Source organism: Podarcis muralis, chromosome 12 (genome assembly GCF_964188315.1).
Source record: "Podarcis muralis chromosome 12, rPodMur119.hap1.1, whole genome shotgun sequence".
NCBI classification, from domain to species: domain Eukaryota; kingdom Metazoa; phylum Chordata; class Lepidosauria; order Squamata; family Lacertidae; genus Podarcis; species Podarcis muralis.
In genome coordinates, this window is record NC_135666.1 from 62,731,678 (window position 1) to 62,751,252 (window position 19,575).

The 19,575-nt window shown below is 44.8% G+C and overlaps 1 protein-coding gene across 2 annotated transcripts in view; it reads right to left on the bottom strand.

The window, feature by feature from the left end:
* Positions 1–19,575, bottom strand: part of ADCY1 (adenylate cyclase 1) — a 221,327-nt gene that overhangs the window by 59,059 nt on the left and 142,693 nt on the right. For both annotated transcript variants that reach the window (XR_003709045.2, XM_028749778.2), the window contains exons 4-7: positions 18,516–18,627; positions 10,507–10,634; positions 8,361–8,519; positions 7,346–7,487 (exon numbers count right to left, since the gene is read on the bottom strand). Coding sequence is in view for 1 of the 2 variants with exons in the window: in XM_028749778.2 (XP_028605611.2) it covers positions 7,346–7,487; positions 8,361–8,519; positions 10,507–10,634; positions 18,516–18,627 (541 nt within the window). In the remaining variant the exon portion in view is untranslated. The remainder of the gene's footprint in view (positions 1–7,345; positions 7,488–8,360; positions 8,520–10,506; positions 10,635–18,515; positions 18,628–19,575) is intronic.

The window sequence follows — 19,575 nt, forward strand, 5'->3', positions numbered from 1 at the left end:
TGTGACACATACCTTGGGTTTTCATAAAAGAGCAAAATAAAACCATAAAAGATCACAGGGAAGTTCACAACATAAAAATACAAAATGCCCATCGACAGGAGCCCCCCTATGCCCCCAATAAATGGAAAAGCAATAAATCCCCTCACTTCTTTGACAATCAACTTCAACTGCATTTCCAACTGTATTTCCCTAAAAATCCCAACATGCCAAGAGACAGATAATAACATTGGGCTATGCTGCAGGCCTGCCATATGCCAGGGTGGTGAACCTCCCCACTTGGGCCAAAGCCATATCTGCCCCACCTCTCATGGGCCAAATGTGACAGGCGAGTGGGGCAACCTTGCTCCAGGATCACAAAGGGGGCTACACCAAAAGCCCTGCCAAGACAGAACCTGATGCACACCCGGTGCCTCTCATTGGTGGCAAAATGCCTTGTGTTGACCCAGCTGCTGAAATTTCACTGCCGGCACAGTTGCCAATACAAAGCTGACTAAATCTTCTTCTTCTTCTTTGGCAATCCCTCGTAGCCGAGTAAGATTGTCTTCCATAAACACGGTTTTAACCATGAGTCCGTAAGTAACTGTGGAGGCCAATTCTGGATCCATACGTTCTTCCACAGTGGGGACATTGGTTTCTGGGCGGGAGTTGATCACGGTGTGGATTTGCCAAGCGTGCCTTCCTCTTAGCACATTTCTCCCTTGTGTCCTGAGTTTGAGTGTCTTCAGAGTCCATGACACCTTTGGTAAAGGCTGCTCTCCAACTGGAGCACTCGCAGGCCAGTGTTTCCCAGTTGTCAGTGTTTATACTACATTGTCTTTAAACCTCTTTTGTTGACCACCAGCATTACACTTTCCATTTTTAAGTTCAGAATGGAGTAGTTGCTTTGGAAGATGATGATCAGGCATCTGCACAACATGACCAGTCCAACAAAGTAGATGTTGAAGAATCAACACTGGTGATCTTTGCTTCTTCCAGTACACTGATATTAGTTCGCCTGTCTTCCCAAGCGATGTGTAAAATTTTTCGGAGACACCGTTGATGGAATCTTTCGAGGAGTTGGAGATGGTGTTTATAAGTGGACTTCCTATAAGCACTTTCTGATTAACCTACCAAAGTCAGTCATGGGAACTAGTTCATTTAGAGCAGCACTGCCAGTTCTAAGTAGAAGAAGCTCTCCAAGGACTCAAGCTGAGATCTTGCCCAGTCCTGTTCCCCATCACCCTCTAACTGGGAATGCCTTGGTTTGTAGCTTCACACAAATCATGTAAAGTCTTTGTCCATACAAAAACGCTGCATATATTAGCCTGCTGCTGTGTATGCAGTTGTGATTGCGGAGTTTTATGGGGAACTTCTACAATTGTTTTATTGTTTAAATTTTGAGTTAATTTTGATGTGGTTAAATTTGTTACTAGAAGCTGCCTTGAGCTTGGTTTTATCACAGAAAGGTGTCATATATATGGCCAGATAAATGGGATCTCCCACCAACTTATAACCCCTCTCCATAGACAGGATCCTGTGCAAAGAAATAACTCCATTAAAGTGAGAGGGGTCCAAAACCAGCCTCTCCCACTCTGAGGTCCTGTAGATGTTTGGGAGTTCAGTTCCCATCGGCCTCAGCCATCATTGTCAAAGTTCAGCATCAGGTTCAGCACCAACAGGCCTCAAATAAAATATTTAAAAGTGGTGAATATTTTAGAATCTGTCCTCATTTAAAAGTGTAAATGGTACATGAAAAAGCTTTTATACATTATTGCGTCCACTCTAGATTTAATGAGCCTGCCTTGATGAAGGAGCTTGTTGTCAAAGCAGATTAGAAGAAAATGGGGTGTTACATATAATCCTCCTTTAAAGCAATTGCAGGGCTTGGAAATGGAACACATCCCCAGCCATCTGTTGCTGCTAACGTTGAGTTTCATTCTTGCTGTCTTGCTGAAGTCAGTTCATGTTAATATCAAAAAGAACAATGCACTGAGAATACAGTGATTTGGCCACATTTCAACATTTAGAGGCTCATGGGAAAATAATGCTCTATTAAATCAGCAAGAAATGTGAATGTTCAGACCATGGCTGCTGTGTCTTGCTCAATATAAAGGAAAAACAGTTCAGTCTCCTACTTCTCGTGATATGATGAGGTAGAAGAATACACTGGTCAACAACAAATTTGTTGTCTGCATTTTTTCAGTTGATTTAGGACGGATCTGATGCGCTGAATCCAAAAATCACATTGGTTTTGCTCAATCAGGTCAAGTTTTTGAGCTATGGCACATGTCTTTTTTATGTTTTTGTTCACATGTACGCTTGTGTAGAGCATTTTAGAAGAAGTTGGTGGGGGTAAAATGCCATGTCGAATAATTGTTTTGATTGGAAATGATTATTTTAATGACAAGAAGTATACAGGTCCGATAGTTCTGGGTGATTATGTTGAAAAGGGATCAGTTTGAAGTCATAAAACCTCGAAATCTTCCATAAATTGGTGCGGCAAAGCATAAAGTTGGGGAATCAAAACTAAGTTAATCCTGATCTTCAATCAGCACGTCGTCCTGTAGCTCATTGTGATGAAATTCCAGTGCCTATCTTCGGAGAACTTCCTGACATTAGTGACGAAGATGCCTCCAGTGTTGAAGGACATGACGAAGAAGAAGTGGTTCTTGAAGATGATGCTCCACATCCCATTTTCCCAAAAGGAGTTGAATGTTCTAGTTCGCAACCTCAGCTTGTCAAAGGACTCTGCCAAACTGTTGGCATCCAGAGTGAAGGAAAAAACCTCCTCTCTGACAGTGCTCGCATCAGCTTCTTCCACAACAGACATCAAGAGTACCTCTGTTTTTTCTCGGAAGAGAAGGACTTCGTGTACTGTGCAGATATTGCGCAGCTTCTGCTCAAGCTTGGAGTGCCACAGTACGAACCCAAAGATTGGAGACTGTTCATTGACAGCAGCAAGCGATCACTGAAATGTGTTCTGCTACACAACGGCAACCAGTTTGCCTCTATACCCCTGGCTCACTCGAGTACACTGAAGGAGAACTATGAAGCGGTGAAGTATGTGCTGGAGAAAATTGGTTATGATCAGCATAAGTGGTTTATTTGTGTTGACCTGAAAATTGTGAACTTTTTGTTGGGACAACAGTCTGGCTTCACCAAGTACCCATGTTTTCTGTGCATGTGGGATAGTGGGAACCGTGCTCAGCATTACACGAAGAAGGACTGGCCTGTGCGGGAGGAATTGGTGCCTTGCAAAAAAAGGAACGTCATCAACGACCCTCTGGTGGACAGAGACAGAATAGTCTTCCCACCGCTGCACATCAAGCTCGGCTTAATCAAGCAGTTCACCAAGGCTCTGGACAAGGATGGTGACTGCTTCACTTACTTGTGCCAGGCTTTTCCAGGATTGACCATGGAGAAGTTGAAAGCTGGCATCTTTGACGGTCCTCAGATCCGTCAGCTCATCAGAGATCCAGAGTTCGGAAACTCTGAAGAACTTTCTTGGCAACAATAAGGCCAGAAACTATGCAGAACTTGTCAACAACATGCTGACTGCTTTCAGAAACCTGGGCTGCAACATGAGCATCAAGATGCACTACCTATTTTCACATATGGACCAGTTTCCTGAGAACCTGGGTTCAATGAGTGACGAGCAGGGGGAGAGATTCCATCAGGACATGAAAGAGATGGAGACCAGGTATCAGGGTCGCTGGGACGCAGTCATGATGGCTGACTACTGTTGGACTCTGAAGAGAGCTCTCCCTGCCGCTGAGCATTCCAGGAGTTCCAAGAAACGGAAGTTCAAGCCCTGAAGTTTGAAAAATGGTGAAGCAACATGCAATTTACGTGTACTTACCTTTATCAATGCCCACCATTCAGTTTACAGTAAACCTGACCTGATGGAGAGAAACGGATGCCATTTCCTGATTCAGCAGTACAAAAATACCCTAAATCAGTGTAGAAATCTAGACAACATTCAAAAAGTAAAAAATTGTTGCCCATTATAACAGATTACATAGAAAAACTAAGGAAGTTTGGAAATCAGTCCGCAAGTGAAAAATAACTGTGAAAAGTCTTGGTGCACCAGAATGCACTGCTAAGTGACACAATGACTGATCTAAGGCTCAGTGGAAAAGCAACAGACCAGTAGAATTCAGGCAGCATCCTGCCTTGCCAGCTTCCCAGATACTCCGTTGATGCATCCCAGAGATCTAATGCTGTTAGCCAAGCTGCAAAGGAACATCTGTCGCTTCAATAAATCAGTTGCTGACACAATAATGGAGAGGCTGCTCTTTGCTTTTATGCAGTGATGATAGATGATAGCAGCAGCTCCTCTCTGGGTGGGGTGTGCATTCCTCAGAAATAGGAAGAAGCACATCAGCTCTTTGACCCGTGCACAAGTAACAAACATGGGGCTTGGTGATGTCTTCTCATGGTCCATCCTAAGCTATTTCCTTCAGTCCCAACACCATTCAGTCTCTTTGTCTTCCTTCTTTCCATGGGTTTCTTGTGGCTCCCTTATTCTTCAAGTCTCTTCTGCTTCTGTCTTTAATAATGTTTTTTTTATTAATTTTAACATATAAATTATAAAATGTACCACAAAACTTATCACTTATACAATATTTTTGGACTTCCATCAGCGCCTCTGATGATCCACCATTTTAACCACTTCTTATGCATTTCTTAACTTTATATTGCCTTTACATCTCTTAACAAATCATCCTCCCCCTTATCCATTTTTACAATACTTCTAATAATACTCCTCACAAAACTTCTTGCAACCCTACAAACATCATCTGTTCTTCACAATTACTTTTCAAATAATCCATAAATTTACTCCAGTCTTCCGTGAATTTCTGGTCTCGCCGGTTTCGAATCCTTCCTGTTAGTTTATCTAATTCTGCATAGTCCATTAACTTCATCCTCCATTCTTCAATCGATGGTAACTCTTCTTGCTTCCATTTTTGGGCCAATAATATCCTTGCTGCTGTTATTGCATATAAGAAGAGCTTACATTCCTTTCTATTTATATCACTCCCCACAATGCCCAATAAAAATGCTTCTGGTTTCTTTATAAATGTATATTTCAACATTTTTTTCAACTCATTATATATCATCTCCCAGAAGCATTTCACCTTTTTACATTCCCACCACATGTGATAAAATGTTCCCTCTTTTTCTTTACATTTCCAACATTTATTACTGACTTTATACATTTTTGCTAACTTAACAGGTGTAATATACCATCTATACATCATTTTCATCACCTCTTCTGCTTTTGTCATTTGCCTCTGAGACCCCCAACAATAACAGGCATATAATTCCACAAGAATTATTAGCCTGAACACAGCTTTGTACTGGCCCATCTGCTTAGGCCAGTAGTGGCCAAACCCAGCCCTCCAGATGTTTTGAGACTACAACTCCCATCATCCCTAGCTAACAGAACCAGTGGTCAGGGATGGTGGAAACTGTAGTCCCAAAACATCTGGAGGGTCAAGATTGGCCACCACTGGCTTAGGCAAATCTGTGTCAGCTAGTCATATGTAGCCTAAAAGAAAACTGGAAGCAATTTTTGAAAAACTCCTCTGTCAGACCACTTGAAGGTAATTCCTACTTGCTGTAATTAATCAGGAGAGCAACTATTTACAGGCCTTGATATAAGATAGTATCAAAAGCGAATAACATAGGCATTCTACATAAAAATACATGGCAGAATTTAAACAAGGCCTCTGTCTATCTCCACTGAAACCTACAAAAACTGTGTTGTCTGCCCTACGACAGCTTATACATAAACCCAGCCAGATAGGTGGGGTATAAATAATAAAATTATTATTATTACAATACTATACAATACAAATACCTTTATTTGTATATTGAGAACACACATTCCTCAAATTAAGGTAACTTTGTCCTCAACCACAGGGGAGCTTTGTGTTCCCTCTCCCACACAGTAGTTTCCTATGAAAAGGTGTAGCTTAGCAGCCAGATAACTGAGAGAGGCTCACATAGCACATACCTGACTGCCTTTGGGGGGCTAGGCGCATTTCTACCAGGGGTGAATCTGGGCTTTATTTCACCTGGGTCAAAGACACAATTTGGTACCCCCCCACACACAACTGCACATTTGCACACAGGCTGGGAGCCTCAGTGCTGCCTTCTGTAGGCTTTACCCAGGCCAAAAAACCTAGCTAGCTCCCCCCCCCCGGTAGCTACAGCCCTGTTTCTACACATCTGTGTTTACCCCCATCTTTTCTCATCATCAAAGCAGAATTTACACACACCTCTAAAAGTTTTCCAAACCATTAGATAGCTAAAGATATGAAAAACAGCATTGTAAAGCACTGTTGAACAGAGAAACATCCAGCTGAAAGACAGGGCTATCCAAGGCAGGCATTGCTTACAGAAGCATAAAAGGAAGCTCCCCACAGGTCCAGCTATCAGAACACGCATCACCCCAAAGGTCAGTTGTCCAAACACAAATATTTATGCCCAAACCTTGCAATACAAACAGCTAGTCTGCCCAGTTCCTTACTTTTAAGTAAGCCCATTGTACACAATTGCTGCAGATGAAACATCATTTTAAATGTGATGTTTTATGTTCTTACAAATATCCTTACAAATATCAGAAAGACTTGAAAAGACACCATGCTCACATGCTGAAATGTAAAAACAATGATAATTATAATGATGATGATAATTATAGCCTCAGACACTCTTGGTGGCTTCCAACAGATATAAGAACACAATAAAACATCAAATATTAAAAATTTCCCTATACAGGGCTGCCTTCAGATGTCTTCTAAAAGTTGTATATTTATTTATCTCCTTGACATCTGATGGGAAGGCCCGCTGCCTGGTTCCCTGTAATTTCACTTCTCTCAGTTTTTAAAGATATGAAGTCAACATTTAAGGGCACAATGAATGATTTCAGTGTGGTTTGCACAAGAGAACTTTCAGGTAAAGTGTTCTGTAAAATACTAATCTAATAAAAATAGGAAAATGATGGATGAATGTTACTTCCTGGCATCATGCTTATTTTTTATTTATTTCAAGTATTTATATACTGCTTTTCAGTATAGAGAAAAGATCACAAAATGGTTCACAAAGAAATCAAACAAATAAAATACAATATATACTCCCACTCAATAATCACACAAATTCTCTAAGTGTCCACAGTGTTCACAGTGAAAGAGATTGACCATCTAACTGACATGGAGTGTTTTAGCACAGCTTTTCCTGTTCAATTCAAATAGAAGTTCAGCTCATGGATGAAAATTCACGTGAATCGTTTATGATGTCACAACACCATAGAAGAATCAGACCACAAAGCCTATGCAGTTAGCAGCCAGAATGAAAGACATACCTTCCTCCGGTGAGATGGCACAATGAAAAAGGTCTCAATATTATGCTTCTTCAAAAAACTGTTCCTTTCATGGCCATAGCCTGGTTCTACCTCGTAGTCCCCATTCAGGCACTCTAAGGTGGTCTTTGTAATATGCACTTTCCTAGAGATTAGGTGGGAGTAGGCAAGAAAAAAGACAGTGCCTTGAAACATCATAGGCTTACTTACTCTGCAGTACATAAAAGCTTCTGCTAGGTCACAATTTTTTTCTAGCCTATGTGTATACACACACACACACACACACACACACACACACTGAGCGTGAAGAAGGCTAAACCCCAATCCAAATCCTCAACTGGTTTGGGTAGGGAAATCTTGGATTTTCCCAAAAAGATTGTCTCATCCAGTTTGGTCCTAGCACCAAACTGATAAATGTTTGCAATGGATACCCTTTCAACAGAGTTGGTGGCATATTAACACACTGAGAGGCATGGAGTCTTGATATGGTGCTGACAATGGGGCCACCCCTCTGACATTTGCAGATGCCACAGGCTTTTCCTGCAAGAATTCACCACCCTTCACTGGGGCCCTGAATACCCTTCAGCAAAGACGTAGCAAGTGTCACTGGTGCCTGGGGTGCATACCACTGGTGCTGCTGGAGTGACTCCCTGCCACCCAGCAGAGCTGTGCTGCACACCTGCCCAAAGGGCACACCCACACTGCCCTGCCAACTCCACGCTGTTTTGCAAGGCTGCAAGGCTGCGTGAAGAGCATGCAGGGGGCATGCGCCATTCTGGTTCTCTTCACGCAGTCCTGCAGCATCACAAAGCAGCTCTGACAAGTGCGCTCCTTGGGAACATGTTTGTTGTGCCCACCAAGGGCCATGGGGAGCAGGGGCACAGTGGAGCAGGGCTGGCAGGGCATTGAGGAGCAAAATTCACCCACCAAAAAAAGCACCCTCCCAGGGTACCCACCCCTCTGGCCCTCCCCACACGACACCACTGGGTGGGTGGCAGAACTTCAGGCTGAGACTTACCCAGGCAAGCCTCCAGCCTCCATTACATTAGCCAGAGTCACATCATTTGACCAAACATCATACTGCCATTTGCGAAGGCCCAGGACACCACAAAGCACCCTTCCTGTGTGCAGGCCGACCCTCATGTTGAGATCTACTTCAGTGGCTTCAGCTACTGATCTAGAAAACACAGAATCAGAATGCAGTACATTAGAGAACATTTGTTATCATCTTTCCCCTTTCTGTTCCCCACAAAGGTAAAAGCTTCAATGTATGCAATACTATGAGGCCAAAACACCCGACTTATTTTCAATTCCTTGGATGTGGACCACGTAGTAATGAAGATTAAACTTTGTGTTATCTTTTAATCTTTTTAGGATGGCCACAACGTTTCAAGACTTGATTACTGCAATGCACTTTATGTGGGGCTACCCTTGTGCTGCACCTAAACAGTTGATAGGGACAGACAACTGTCTGCCCATGTGGTACCAGGTCAGAAACCTGGCTCCATGATAGTACCACCTGAGCCCCTTTATCCCTGCCCAATTGCTGAGATCTTTGAGGTTGTCTCTGTTGGTGGTCCTCCAACTAGAAGCTGTGCATGTAGGGTTGTGGGCCCAGGCGTGGACCTGTCTCTTGATTGGGATCAGACAGACACTCTCCTTGCAGAACTTCAGGTATATGGCAAGGACTTTCTTATTCCAGTGGGCGTTTTAAGGTAGTGTTCCATCTGAAGGCAGCCCTGTTTAGGGAAGATTTTAATATTTGATGTTTTATCATGTTTTTAATATTCGGTCTAAAATGGTTTATTCATGATTGGCCCAAACACTGTCCTTCCTACAAGGTAGCAGGCAGAAACTTTTGCAATTGCCTCATCAAAGAGACTAACACACCAAAGTCAGAGTCTGACTCCTTGAGTTCTGGTGAAACCTGAACACCCACATGGAAATTGCTCACAATATTAGTCTTCACAGCCTAACAATCAGCGAAAGTCCATATTGCCACATGAGATTCCTGGTCTCCTCTGGCTGGAGGTTGCAGACATCTCTGACCCATAGATCTTCAGATGCACCATGAGATGTTCCCAATGACACAAACATCTCTGGAGAGGACAGAAATGCAGTGTCTCAGAACTGTGCTGCTCCACCTGAGCTCCCAGAAGTGATTGGAGATATTCAATAGACAGTCTCTCAAACCAGATGTGGTCAAGTCATCCACCACCCTCCTAAATTTGATCACTTTGTTATGGGGAGTGGTAAAAGACTTTTCCTCAATGAGGAGTCACATTTGAAGCTCTGACTCCAAGCATTTTTATTCCAAACTGGAAGATAGTTGAAATATATTTTAAAAATATAAAAAATTGTCCAGTAGCACCTTAGAGACCATAGAATCATAGAATCATAGAGTTGGAATAGACCACAAGGGCCATCGAGTCCAACCCCCTGCCAAGCAGGAAACACCATCAGACCAACTAAGTTTGTTCTTGGCATGAGCATTTGTGTTACTGGACAATTTTTTTATTTTTATATATATTTCTACTGCATCAGACCAACATGGCTACCTACCTGAATCTGGAAGATAGTTGTTCACATTCCTGTAAGTAGGAAAGGATGTAGCATATATGACCCATTTCTTTAAAAGGTTTGGAAGCTCTCCTTCCTCCTTGGATGGGTGTTGTTTCCTCCTTAATCCAGTTAGAATTGGCTTGGGCATGGGTGCTTGTGTGTTGTTACTGAACATTTTTGAAGCTCCTTTGATCCCTGCTGCTTCTTGGTCTTAGGATAGGCATGCAGAAACAGCATCTCAGAGAGTGACTACTTTCCTCTGGACCAACATCAATAAATAAGGAGATGCTACTGCAGGGGGGAGGCAGGCCAGGAGGAGAGATCATCATGGTCCCAAACTATCGTTTCCCATGGCATCTGAATGGGAGCAGCTCCCAGCTCTGCTGTATCAGCTGGTGATTGTGGAGAAGGAACTTTTCATTCACCTCCTGGAGACCCTGAAAAGGACCATGTGTGTTCTGGTATGCGTGGGAGTGTGGGGTGGCCACACTCACCACTGACATGCGACCCCTGGACTGCTTGCTATGAAACAATGTGGGCCTTGGGCCAAAAAAGTTGAGCCACTCCTGCTATGGAAGGATGCAAGCCCGTGAAGAACTTACGTGATGGTGTCAATCATATCCAATCCCATTTCCACACAGCAGTGGGCATGATCTGTTTTGGGCTGGGTCAGTCCTGACACACAGTAGTAACAGTCCCCTAAGATTTTTATCCTTCTGCAATGATTTTCCTAGAGAGAGAGAGGGGGGGGAGATGTTTTTACTGTGGCAGTGCATGTCTCTACACTTCTGCATAACATGTTCTCTAATACAATGGTACCTCGGGTTAAGAACTTAATTCGTTCTGGAGGTCTGTTCTTAACCTGAAACTGTTCTTTTTTTTAAAAAAAATATTTTATTAAATTTTCTTTCAAATAGTCAGAAATTTACAGAATAAAGAGTATAGAATAAAGATAAGAAAAAGAAAAAATACATAAAAGCCAACTTTTCAAAATACTTTAACCGTTCCAACCGGACTTCCCCACATCTTCCGAATCCTGCATTCTTTACTATTAAAACATCAGCAATTTGTTACCTTATTTCATATCTTACTGTATCTTTCAAATACTATGTTTCTAAATTCAAAATACTGTATCTCAATTATTTGTACCTTAAAAATAAACATAGTATGGTTGTTTCATATTGTCCACCTCGTCTTTCTTATAACTTAGTTTCCAATTCACCTATTCAAGTTGCTGAAGCATAAGTTTCCTAATCGTACACATTCTTAACATTCATACAGCTTATATTGTTTTTGCAAATAGTCCTTAAATTTTTTCCAGTCCTCCTCCATTTAACCTGAAACTGTTCTTAACCTGAAGCACCACTTTAGCTAATGGGGCCTCCTGCTGCCGCTGCGCCGCCGCCACATGATTTCTGTTCTCATCCTGAAGCAAAGTTCTTAACCCGAGGTACTATTTCTGGGTTAGCGGAGTCTGTAAACTGAAGCGTATGTAACCTGAAGTGTATGTAACCCAAGGTACCACTGTACTACTCCCATAGCTGTATCACAACCCCCCTGATATGTGCAGCCTTTGGCTTAACACATTAGAGTTCAATTACAACTGAAACTATCAGACAGGTTCCACATACGTTTTCATATGCACTGCACAGAACTGCAGTGTCATACGGGTACCGGCACCTGTGCATATTCATCCTATGAATTTTAGGATTTATGCTTGCCTTCCCTTTCTCTTCCTCCTTAATTTCCCTTTGGTTGAAATTTAAATTGTGAGCTGTCTGGAGCAAAGTATATGTACACAGAAACTTTGGCTGCTGCTCTTTTTGGAGTATGGGGCTATTCCAAAACTCCTCTATTTTTCTACAAGAATTGAGTAGGAATAGCACAAAACCTCTTCCCTTTAGGCTCACTTTGCAAGTATAGCAATGACAATACAATTTTTCTGTATGCAGCAATGTAAAAGTCTGGAATAATTGCATTTGCAACAATTTGTTTCTCACTGCAAGTCCACATGTTTTTCAGGGCAGTTCTAACGTCTTTCTCCAACACGGCATACAATAGTCATGTTTTCTCATTGCTGATACCATGCATTGAACTAAGTAGCATATATTTTTCCAGGTGTGCCTGGAGTTCTTCAGCAACCACTCACTCAATCAATCACCTTGCCCAAGAATGGAAGATTTGAGACTGGGCGATAGTTGGCCATATTGGACACGTCTAAAGATGGTTTTCTAAGAAGCGTTTTGATAACTGCCTCTTTCAGCAGGTCAGGGAAGGCTCCCTTACAGAGAGAAGCATTCACCACCCCACTAAGCCCATTGCCCAGCCCTTCCTGGCTAGCTTCTATAAGCCAGGATGGGCAAGGATCAAGCAGACAAGTGGTTGGTTTCACTCGTCCAAGCAGCCTGTCCACATCCTCGGAGGTAACAGATTGGAATTGATCCCACGCAACTTGACTAGACAGGATTCTAGCACTCTCCTGCCCCAGCCCTGCTCCCACGGTAGAGTCTACCTTTTACCAAATCTGAGTGAATTTATCTGCAAAAAACTTTGCAAAATCATTGCAGGAGATCATGTGGCCCGTACTGGACCCCAATGGAGCAGATGGTTCCGCTAAATTGTGAACCACTTGAAAGAGTCTCCTGCTGCTGTTTTCCGTGGATGCAACAGAGGCGGTGAAGAAAATCTTCTTTGCTGTCGCTATTGCCACTTGGTAGACTCGGCATTGAGCTTTAACCGGTGTCTGGTCAGCTTCAGAATGAGTTATCCACCACTGGCACTCTAACTGTCTCAGCAATTGTTTCATTGCCCTCAGATCCATGGAAAACCACAGGGCTGTCCAGGCTCCATGCAATCGGAGAGGGCACTTCGGAGCCAAACAGTCAATAGGTAAGGTAAAGGTACCCCTGCCCGTACGGGCCAGTCTTGACAGACTCTAGGGTTGTGCGCCCATCTCACTCTAGAGGCCGGGGGCCAGCGCTGTCCGGAGACACTTCCGGGTCACGTGGCCAGCGTGACATCGCTGCTCTGGCGAGCCAGAGCCGCACACGGAAACGCCGTTTACCTTCCCGCTAGTAAGCGGTCCCTATTTATCTACTTGCACCCGGGAGTGCTTTCGAACTGCTAGGTTGGCAGGAGCAGGGACCGAGCAGCGGGAGCGCACCCCGCCGCGGGGATTCGAACCACCAACCTTTTGATCGACAAGCCCTAGGCACTGAGGCTTTTACCCACAGCGCCACCTGCGTCCCGAAACAGTCAATAGCCCTGGTTAACTCCACATTCCAGTGGGCCCCCAGGGAATCATCTGGAAGGCCATTAACATGGTATCCCCTACCACTCTCTGGAAACCATTTGGATCCATTAAGTGGCAGGGGTGGACCATCCGAATCAGTCCCACCTCCCTGCAGAGGAGAACAGTTGCAGAGAAGTCCAGTTGCACCAGGAAGTGATCTGACCATGGCACTTCTTTTGTTTCGCTTTTACTTAGTGTCAGATCACCAACATCCATAGAGGTGAACACCAGGTCTAAGGCATGTCTGCAGCTATGAGTCGGGCCAGACTTATTCAGGCATAGCCCCATGGAGGCCATGCTTTCCACAAAGTCCTGAGCAGCCCCTTGTAAGGTCATGTTGGCGTGGATGTTAAAATCCCCTAGGACAACCAAATTAGGTGTCTCCAGGAGAATATCTGCCACAACCTGAATCAGCTTGGCCAGGGAATCCTTGGTGCAGCAGGGAGGTCTGTACACTAAAAGGAATCCTGTACTGCCCCTATTGCCCAGCTTCCAGAACATGCACTCAGAGAACTGGGTCTTCCCAATAGGACGCCTGGTGCTAACTAATGACTTCCTAAAAATAACTGCAACCCCCCTCCCCGCCCACAAGGCCTACATTGCTGTGCATAAGAGAAAACTTGTGGACAAACAGTGGAAGGACAAGCCCATCTGCTTCATCCAACCAAGTCTCTGTTACACATGCCCGGTCAAGTCCTCCATCCATGATCAAGTCATGGATGGCAGTGGTCTTATGAATCCTTGACCTGGCATTGCACAGCAGTACCTTCAGGTCATGTGGGTCTCCCTTGCTGATTCCAGTATCCGTCTGGTCAAGACCAGACCCGGAGGCAGGGATAGTCCTCAAACAACAACTAAACCTGCCTCCTCGGTAGTGACATGTTCTGGTCTTAGCATAACTCCTCCTCCTACCCGTGATCACTGTGATTGGTTGTCCCAGTGCATCCCCCCCTGTGGAACCTGCCCCAGCCATTTTGTTGGCTGGGACCCACTCCCAGGCAGCCTTTACCCCTCCCCTTAAAATCAAATTAAAACCTATACAAAAAATAAAAAATAAAAAAACCAAAACAGTAAAAGTTACAAGCATACCAAAATTAAACAAATTCCCAAACCCGACTAAACATCCATCCCTCCCCCCACCCCCAAGGCCTCCTTGGAGTCTTATAAGCTGTGGTGGTGAGTATGGGGCCTCCCCCAGGCCCAAGGTGGAAAATGGGCTTCAAGGGGGAGCAGTCCTCCCCAATACTCACTAGCAGAGCAACAGCAGCAAAGTCTTCAAATAACAAATGAAATAACTCAGCACATCTGTGTAGCTTTAATTACTCTCTTGTGGATACAATCTCATGGTTTCAGAGCACATAAAAGGAAAATGAGCATGGAAATGGGGAATTATTCAAATTGTTACAATGGATTGCAAGGAACAAGATTTAAGCAAAACTCTAAAGAGGTACCGTATTTTTCAGTCTATAAGATGCCCCCATATATAAGACGCCCCCTATTTTGGGGGACTCATGACCCCACGTATAAGAAGCCCCCTGATTTTTGACATTATTTTTAAGGAAAAAAACCTAGTCTTATACACGGAAAAATACAGTACATGTTCGTAACCTTTAATTTAGCTACTAAGATGAAATTTGCAGGTATGCATGTGCTGAAGGACAAGGTTCACAGGAGTAGGAAGAGAAAAGAATGAGACATTAATCTGGTAGGAAGCTGAAGAGACTTGGGGCACAGGTAGTCTTTTCATCACTCCTTCCCATTGAAGGTCATGGCCCAGGAAGAGAGAGGAAAATAGTTGAGGTATACCACTGGCTGTGAAGGAAGGGTTTGGTTTCTTGCAACATAGTCTCCACTTCCTTGAAGAAGGACTTCTGGAGACAGATGGGCTGCATCTCACAGCGGTTGGCAAGAATGTGTTTGCTAAGAGTCTCATGAACCTAATCAGGAAGAGTTTTATACTATATCTTGAGGGGGAGGGAGACAACATTACAAGCAACAGAAGAACACCTGGTACTGGGGATAGTAGCTTTACTGATGCACAGTAAACTGAGGTGGTATTCCAGATACATGCTAAAGGGCAAGAAATTACAGGAAGAAAGCAGTTAGAGGGAATGACTCATGGTTTCAGTTTTCTCTAAATGCCCAGAGACAAGCAAGATGAATTGGAGCTTTTAGTACAGGATGACAAATATGACCTGGTTGGTATTACTGAAACCTAGTGGGATGAAACTCATGAATGGAATGTAGGAATTGAGGGGTATAACCTGTTCAAAAAGAATAGACCAAACATGAAGGGAGGAGGAGTAGCATTTTATGTACGTAAAGGATGTGTACACTTGTGAAGAAATTTATGACTTGGAGCATGGAAAGCAGATTGAGAGTATATGGGTTAAAATTGTAGGAGAGAGAAACAACAGTGACCTTACTGTGGGTGTCTACTTCTTCCACCTTCTGGGCAATGAAATTGTCAGTGAGGCAATGAATGAATTTGTTGGACCTTACATTTTTGGCAGAGTTTGAGTTCCAACAGATATTGGGGAAGGTGAAGTCTCCCATGACTTCTATTTCTCTCCTTTTTGCATGTTTGGTAATCTGCTCTAAGAAGGCTTCATCCAAATCTTCAGTTTGGCTTGGCAGTCTATAGCAGACACCCACTGTTATTCATGCTGTAGAGGGCTGGGAAATCATGCAACTTCTCACAATGTTATTCCAGTACTTTGATGGGGATGATGACACTGGCCAGTAATTGTGCTGCCTGATGACTGGCTCTTGGCTCTACACCTTGCCAAACTCCATGCACTGCAACCAATGCAGAATGAGGTCACTAGAAATCCACTTGAGCCTGCACGATTCATTACTCCCACATACCACACCCCCACTGTGTGTTGAACACACAACAAGGAATTCATAGAATCCTCGTAGAGTTGGAAGCGACCATCATGCGGAGATGAGAAAATCCAGACTTGCTGAAATTCTTGCTTCTACACTACTGTTACAGGAACAGAATGCTTCTCCTTTATCTGGTCACACACACGCAGCTGCACAACATTAAAGGTAAAGGTACCCCTGCCCGTACGGGCCAGTCTTGACAGACTCTAGGGTTGTGCGCCCATCTCACTCTATAGGCCGGGGGCCAGCGCTGTCCGCAGACACTTCTGGGTCACGTGGCCAGCGTGACAAGCTGCATCTGGCGAGCCAGCGCAGCACACGGAACGCTGTTTACCTTCCCGCTAGTAAGCGGTCCCTATTTATCTACTTGCACCCGAGGTGCTTTCAAACTGCTAGGTTGGCAGGCGCTGGGACCGAGCAACGGGAGCGCACCCCGCCGCGGGGATTCGAACCGCCGACCTTTCGATCGGCAAGTCCTAGGCACTGAGGCTTTAACCCACAGCGCCACCTGCGTCCCTCTGCACAACATTACAGTACCCCTATGAAGTATTTTACCAAGCTTGTCCTGCAGGCATAATATTTCTTTATGTGGAAAACGTGGCTATATTTAGAGAAACATAGATGCTTTGGATGGCCTAACTTGGCAACTACAGTGGTGCCTCGCAAGACGAAATTAATTCGTTCCGCAAGTTTTTTCTTCTTGCGAGTTTTTCGTCTTGCGATGCACGGTTTTCCATAGGAATGCATTGAAAATCAATTAATGCGTTCCTAGGGAAACCGCCTTCAGACCAGGTCCGGGGACAGTCTGTCCCCCGACCTCTTCTGAAGGCTGGGGGGGGGGGACAAGGGCTTCTGAAGGCTGGGGGGGCTGGGGGGGAACAAGGGCTTCGCTGCCGACCCCCAGCATTTTAAAATCTCACCGGGACACGGGGAGATTTTAAAATGCTGGGGGTCGGCAGCGAACACTTCGCTGATCCCGGGAAGGCAGGCAGATCTGCACCGCCATCCAGAGCGGGGCGGGACTTAGCGCCCCGCTTGGGATGGCGGTGCAGATGTGCCTGCAGTCCCGGGACGGCAGACAGCTCCGCGCCGGCATCCAGAGCGGGGCGGGACTTAGCGCCCCGCTCGGGATGGCGGCACACATCTGCCTGCAGTCCCGGGACTGCAGGCAGCTTTGCGCGGCCATCTGGAGCGGGGCGGGCTTCGCCCCCGGCCCCCGATGGCCGCGCAGAGCTGCGCTGATCCCGGGACGGCAGACAGCTCTGTGCCGCCATCCCGAGCGGGGCGACACTTCTCTGCTGTCCCGGGGAGATTTTAAAATGCTGGGGGTCGGCAGCGAATGCTTTGCTCCCGCCCGCCAGCATTTTAAGATCGCCCGGGGCAGCGGAGAAGTCTCTGCTGTCCTGGGAAGGCAGGCGGGGGGGAGCAAAGACTTTTGCCCCCCGCCGGCCTTCAGAAGAGGTCCAGGACCTCTTCTGAAGGCCGGCTGTGGGCGAAAGTCTTTGCTCCCGACCGCCAGCAATTTAAAACAGGTCCCCGGAGATTTCCCTATGGGCTTTCGTCTTGCGAAGCAAGCCCATAGGGAAATTCGTCTTGCGAAGCGCCTCCGAAACAGAAAACCCTTTCGTCTTGCGGGTTTTCCGTCTTGCGAGGCATTCGTCTTGCGGGGTACCACTGTACCAGGTTCAGTACTATAGCTGGAAATAATTCATTAAGCAAACAGTCATTAACAGCCAAGTTAAAAAGTCATATTATCCTTGAAGATGAAATAAACTGACAAAGTGGACACAAATGGTAGCGTCTTGTGATTTTCATCTTCCATTCATGAGGTGGTGAGTACAGAACTGGCAAATATTACTTCACCCAGTTCCTAACCTTAAACTCTACCAGGCAGCCTAACTTGCAGGCTCCTAAGACTTGGTGAGGGACGCACCTCAAGAGGCAAGCTGGGGCAGCTGCTGGGAGGACAGTCAGATCCGGTTGCCGTATTTCAGAATCAGGACACCCCCAAAGTTGTTTTCTATTTTCATTTTTTTTACAATAATGCCCCCAAACCATGATTTTTCAATTGACTTGCCTAAGATCCAAGACAAAATGCCACCTTTTGGAATTTCCCAACAGATATCAATTCCGCCTTTGAAATCCCATTAATGGCAGCTCTACGGTTGGTGATGAATTACTCGTAAAATGCCAGCTCTAATTTCTTTTTCTTACCACTTTCTTACCACTCTGTTGCTGAAATCCAAAACTATAAATGATTTCACAGAAACCTCAGGGATGTGTGGTGATTCATGGGCCTTATTGTGGGAACTAGATTAGCAATCAGTCTATTTCATGCCTTAGATGTGCATAATCTCTGACATACACACAAACCACATTGTTAAAAAATCAATTCAAAATAATTTTTAAAAGGAAAAAGTACATGCTTACGGTAGCCAATTCATCAAACTTCCCAAAGAGTTCATTCAGAAGCTTCACCAATTCTTGAGCAGTGCATTGCGATGCCAAGCTGGTGAATCCCACAATGTCTGCAAACAATATGCTACAAAGAGAATAAAGGAAATGCAGAGGCATTAGCAGTGTTTATCCCAACATATTTTTGGAAGGATTGCAGGTGAAATATAAGGCTAAGTAACAACGCAAATCACTTTACTTAATTTGCAGTCTTCAATGACTTTACATTGGGGCAGACCCATGCAATGGCCCAGAGCAGCCTCTCTCAACCTGGTGTCCTCCATATGTTTTCACTATTGCTCCCATTATCTCTCCTTCTGCCTGTGCTGAGTGGGCTGGAGGGAGCTGTCTGAAGTCCAGGAAGGACAGCAGGCTGCCTCATGGTGGCAAACCAGTTGGTGCAAATTACTGCTTCATTATGTGTTACATGTAGCATACACAGATATACAGTGACAGAGGTCTGTCCTAGTCCTGGGCTGCAGCCTACTTTCCTGTCCCTTGGTTAATTCCAAAAACAGAGCCGAACAAGCTTGCCATGCCTCATCTCAGACTAACTAGGAAAGAGGCAGGGCAAGAGGGAAACCACTTGGATCAGGGCCTTCTGGCCATGGGACAAACAGAGGTTTCATTAAGACAGAGGTTATTACGTGGCCATTGCTTATAACTTGGGTGCCAAATCACATTCCCAGTCTTCTAACGACAGCAGCGAAAGGGGGCTTCCCAAACTAGAAGCATACAAATGCCCTCAACTCTCACCAACCTGCTGTCATCTAAAGCGAAAAGGGTTTGCATTAAAAGGATACTTTGAAAATTGGGCTTTAAACTTCAAACTAGTTTACAGTCTGAACGTCGATCCAAATCTGCCTCCTTGAGCATACCCCTCACACACAGTTCTCTGTTTTCGCCTCATAGGCTCCCTCCTCTCCTCCAGGTCTTGTCCTGCCTCTTCCTTGAGGGACAAGTGAGCCACAGCTGTTCAGTTAATGAACAAGATCTGATCAGATCTCCCTGATCAGAGAGTGTGTCAGCACGAGGC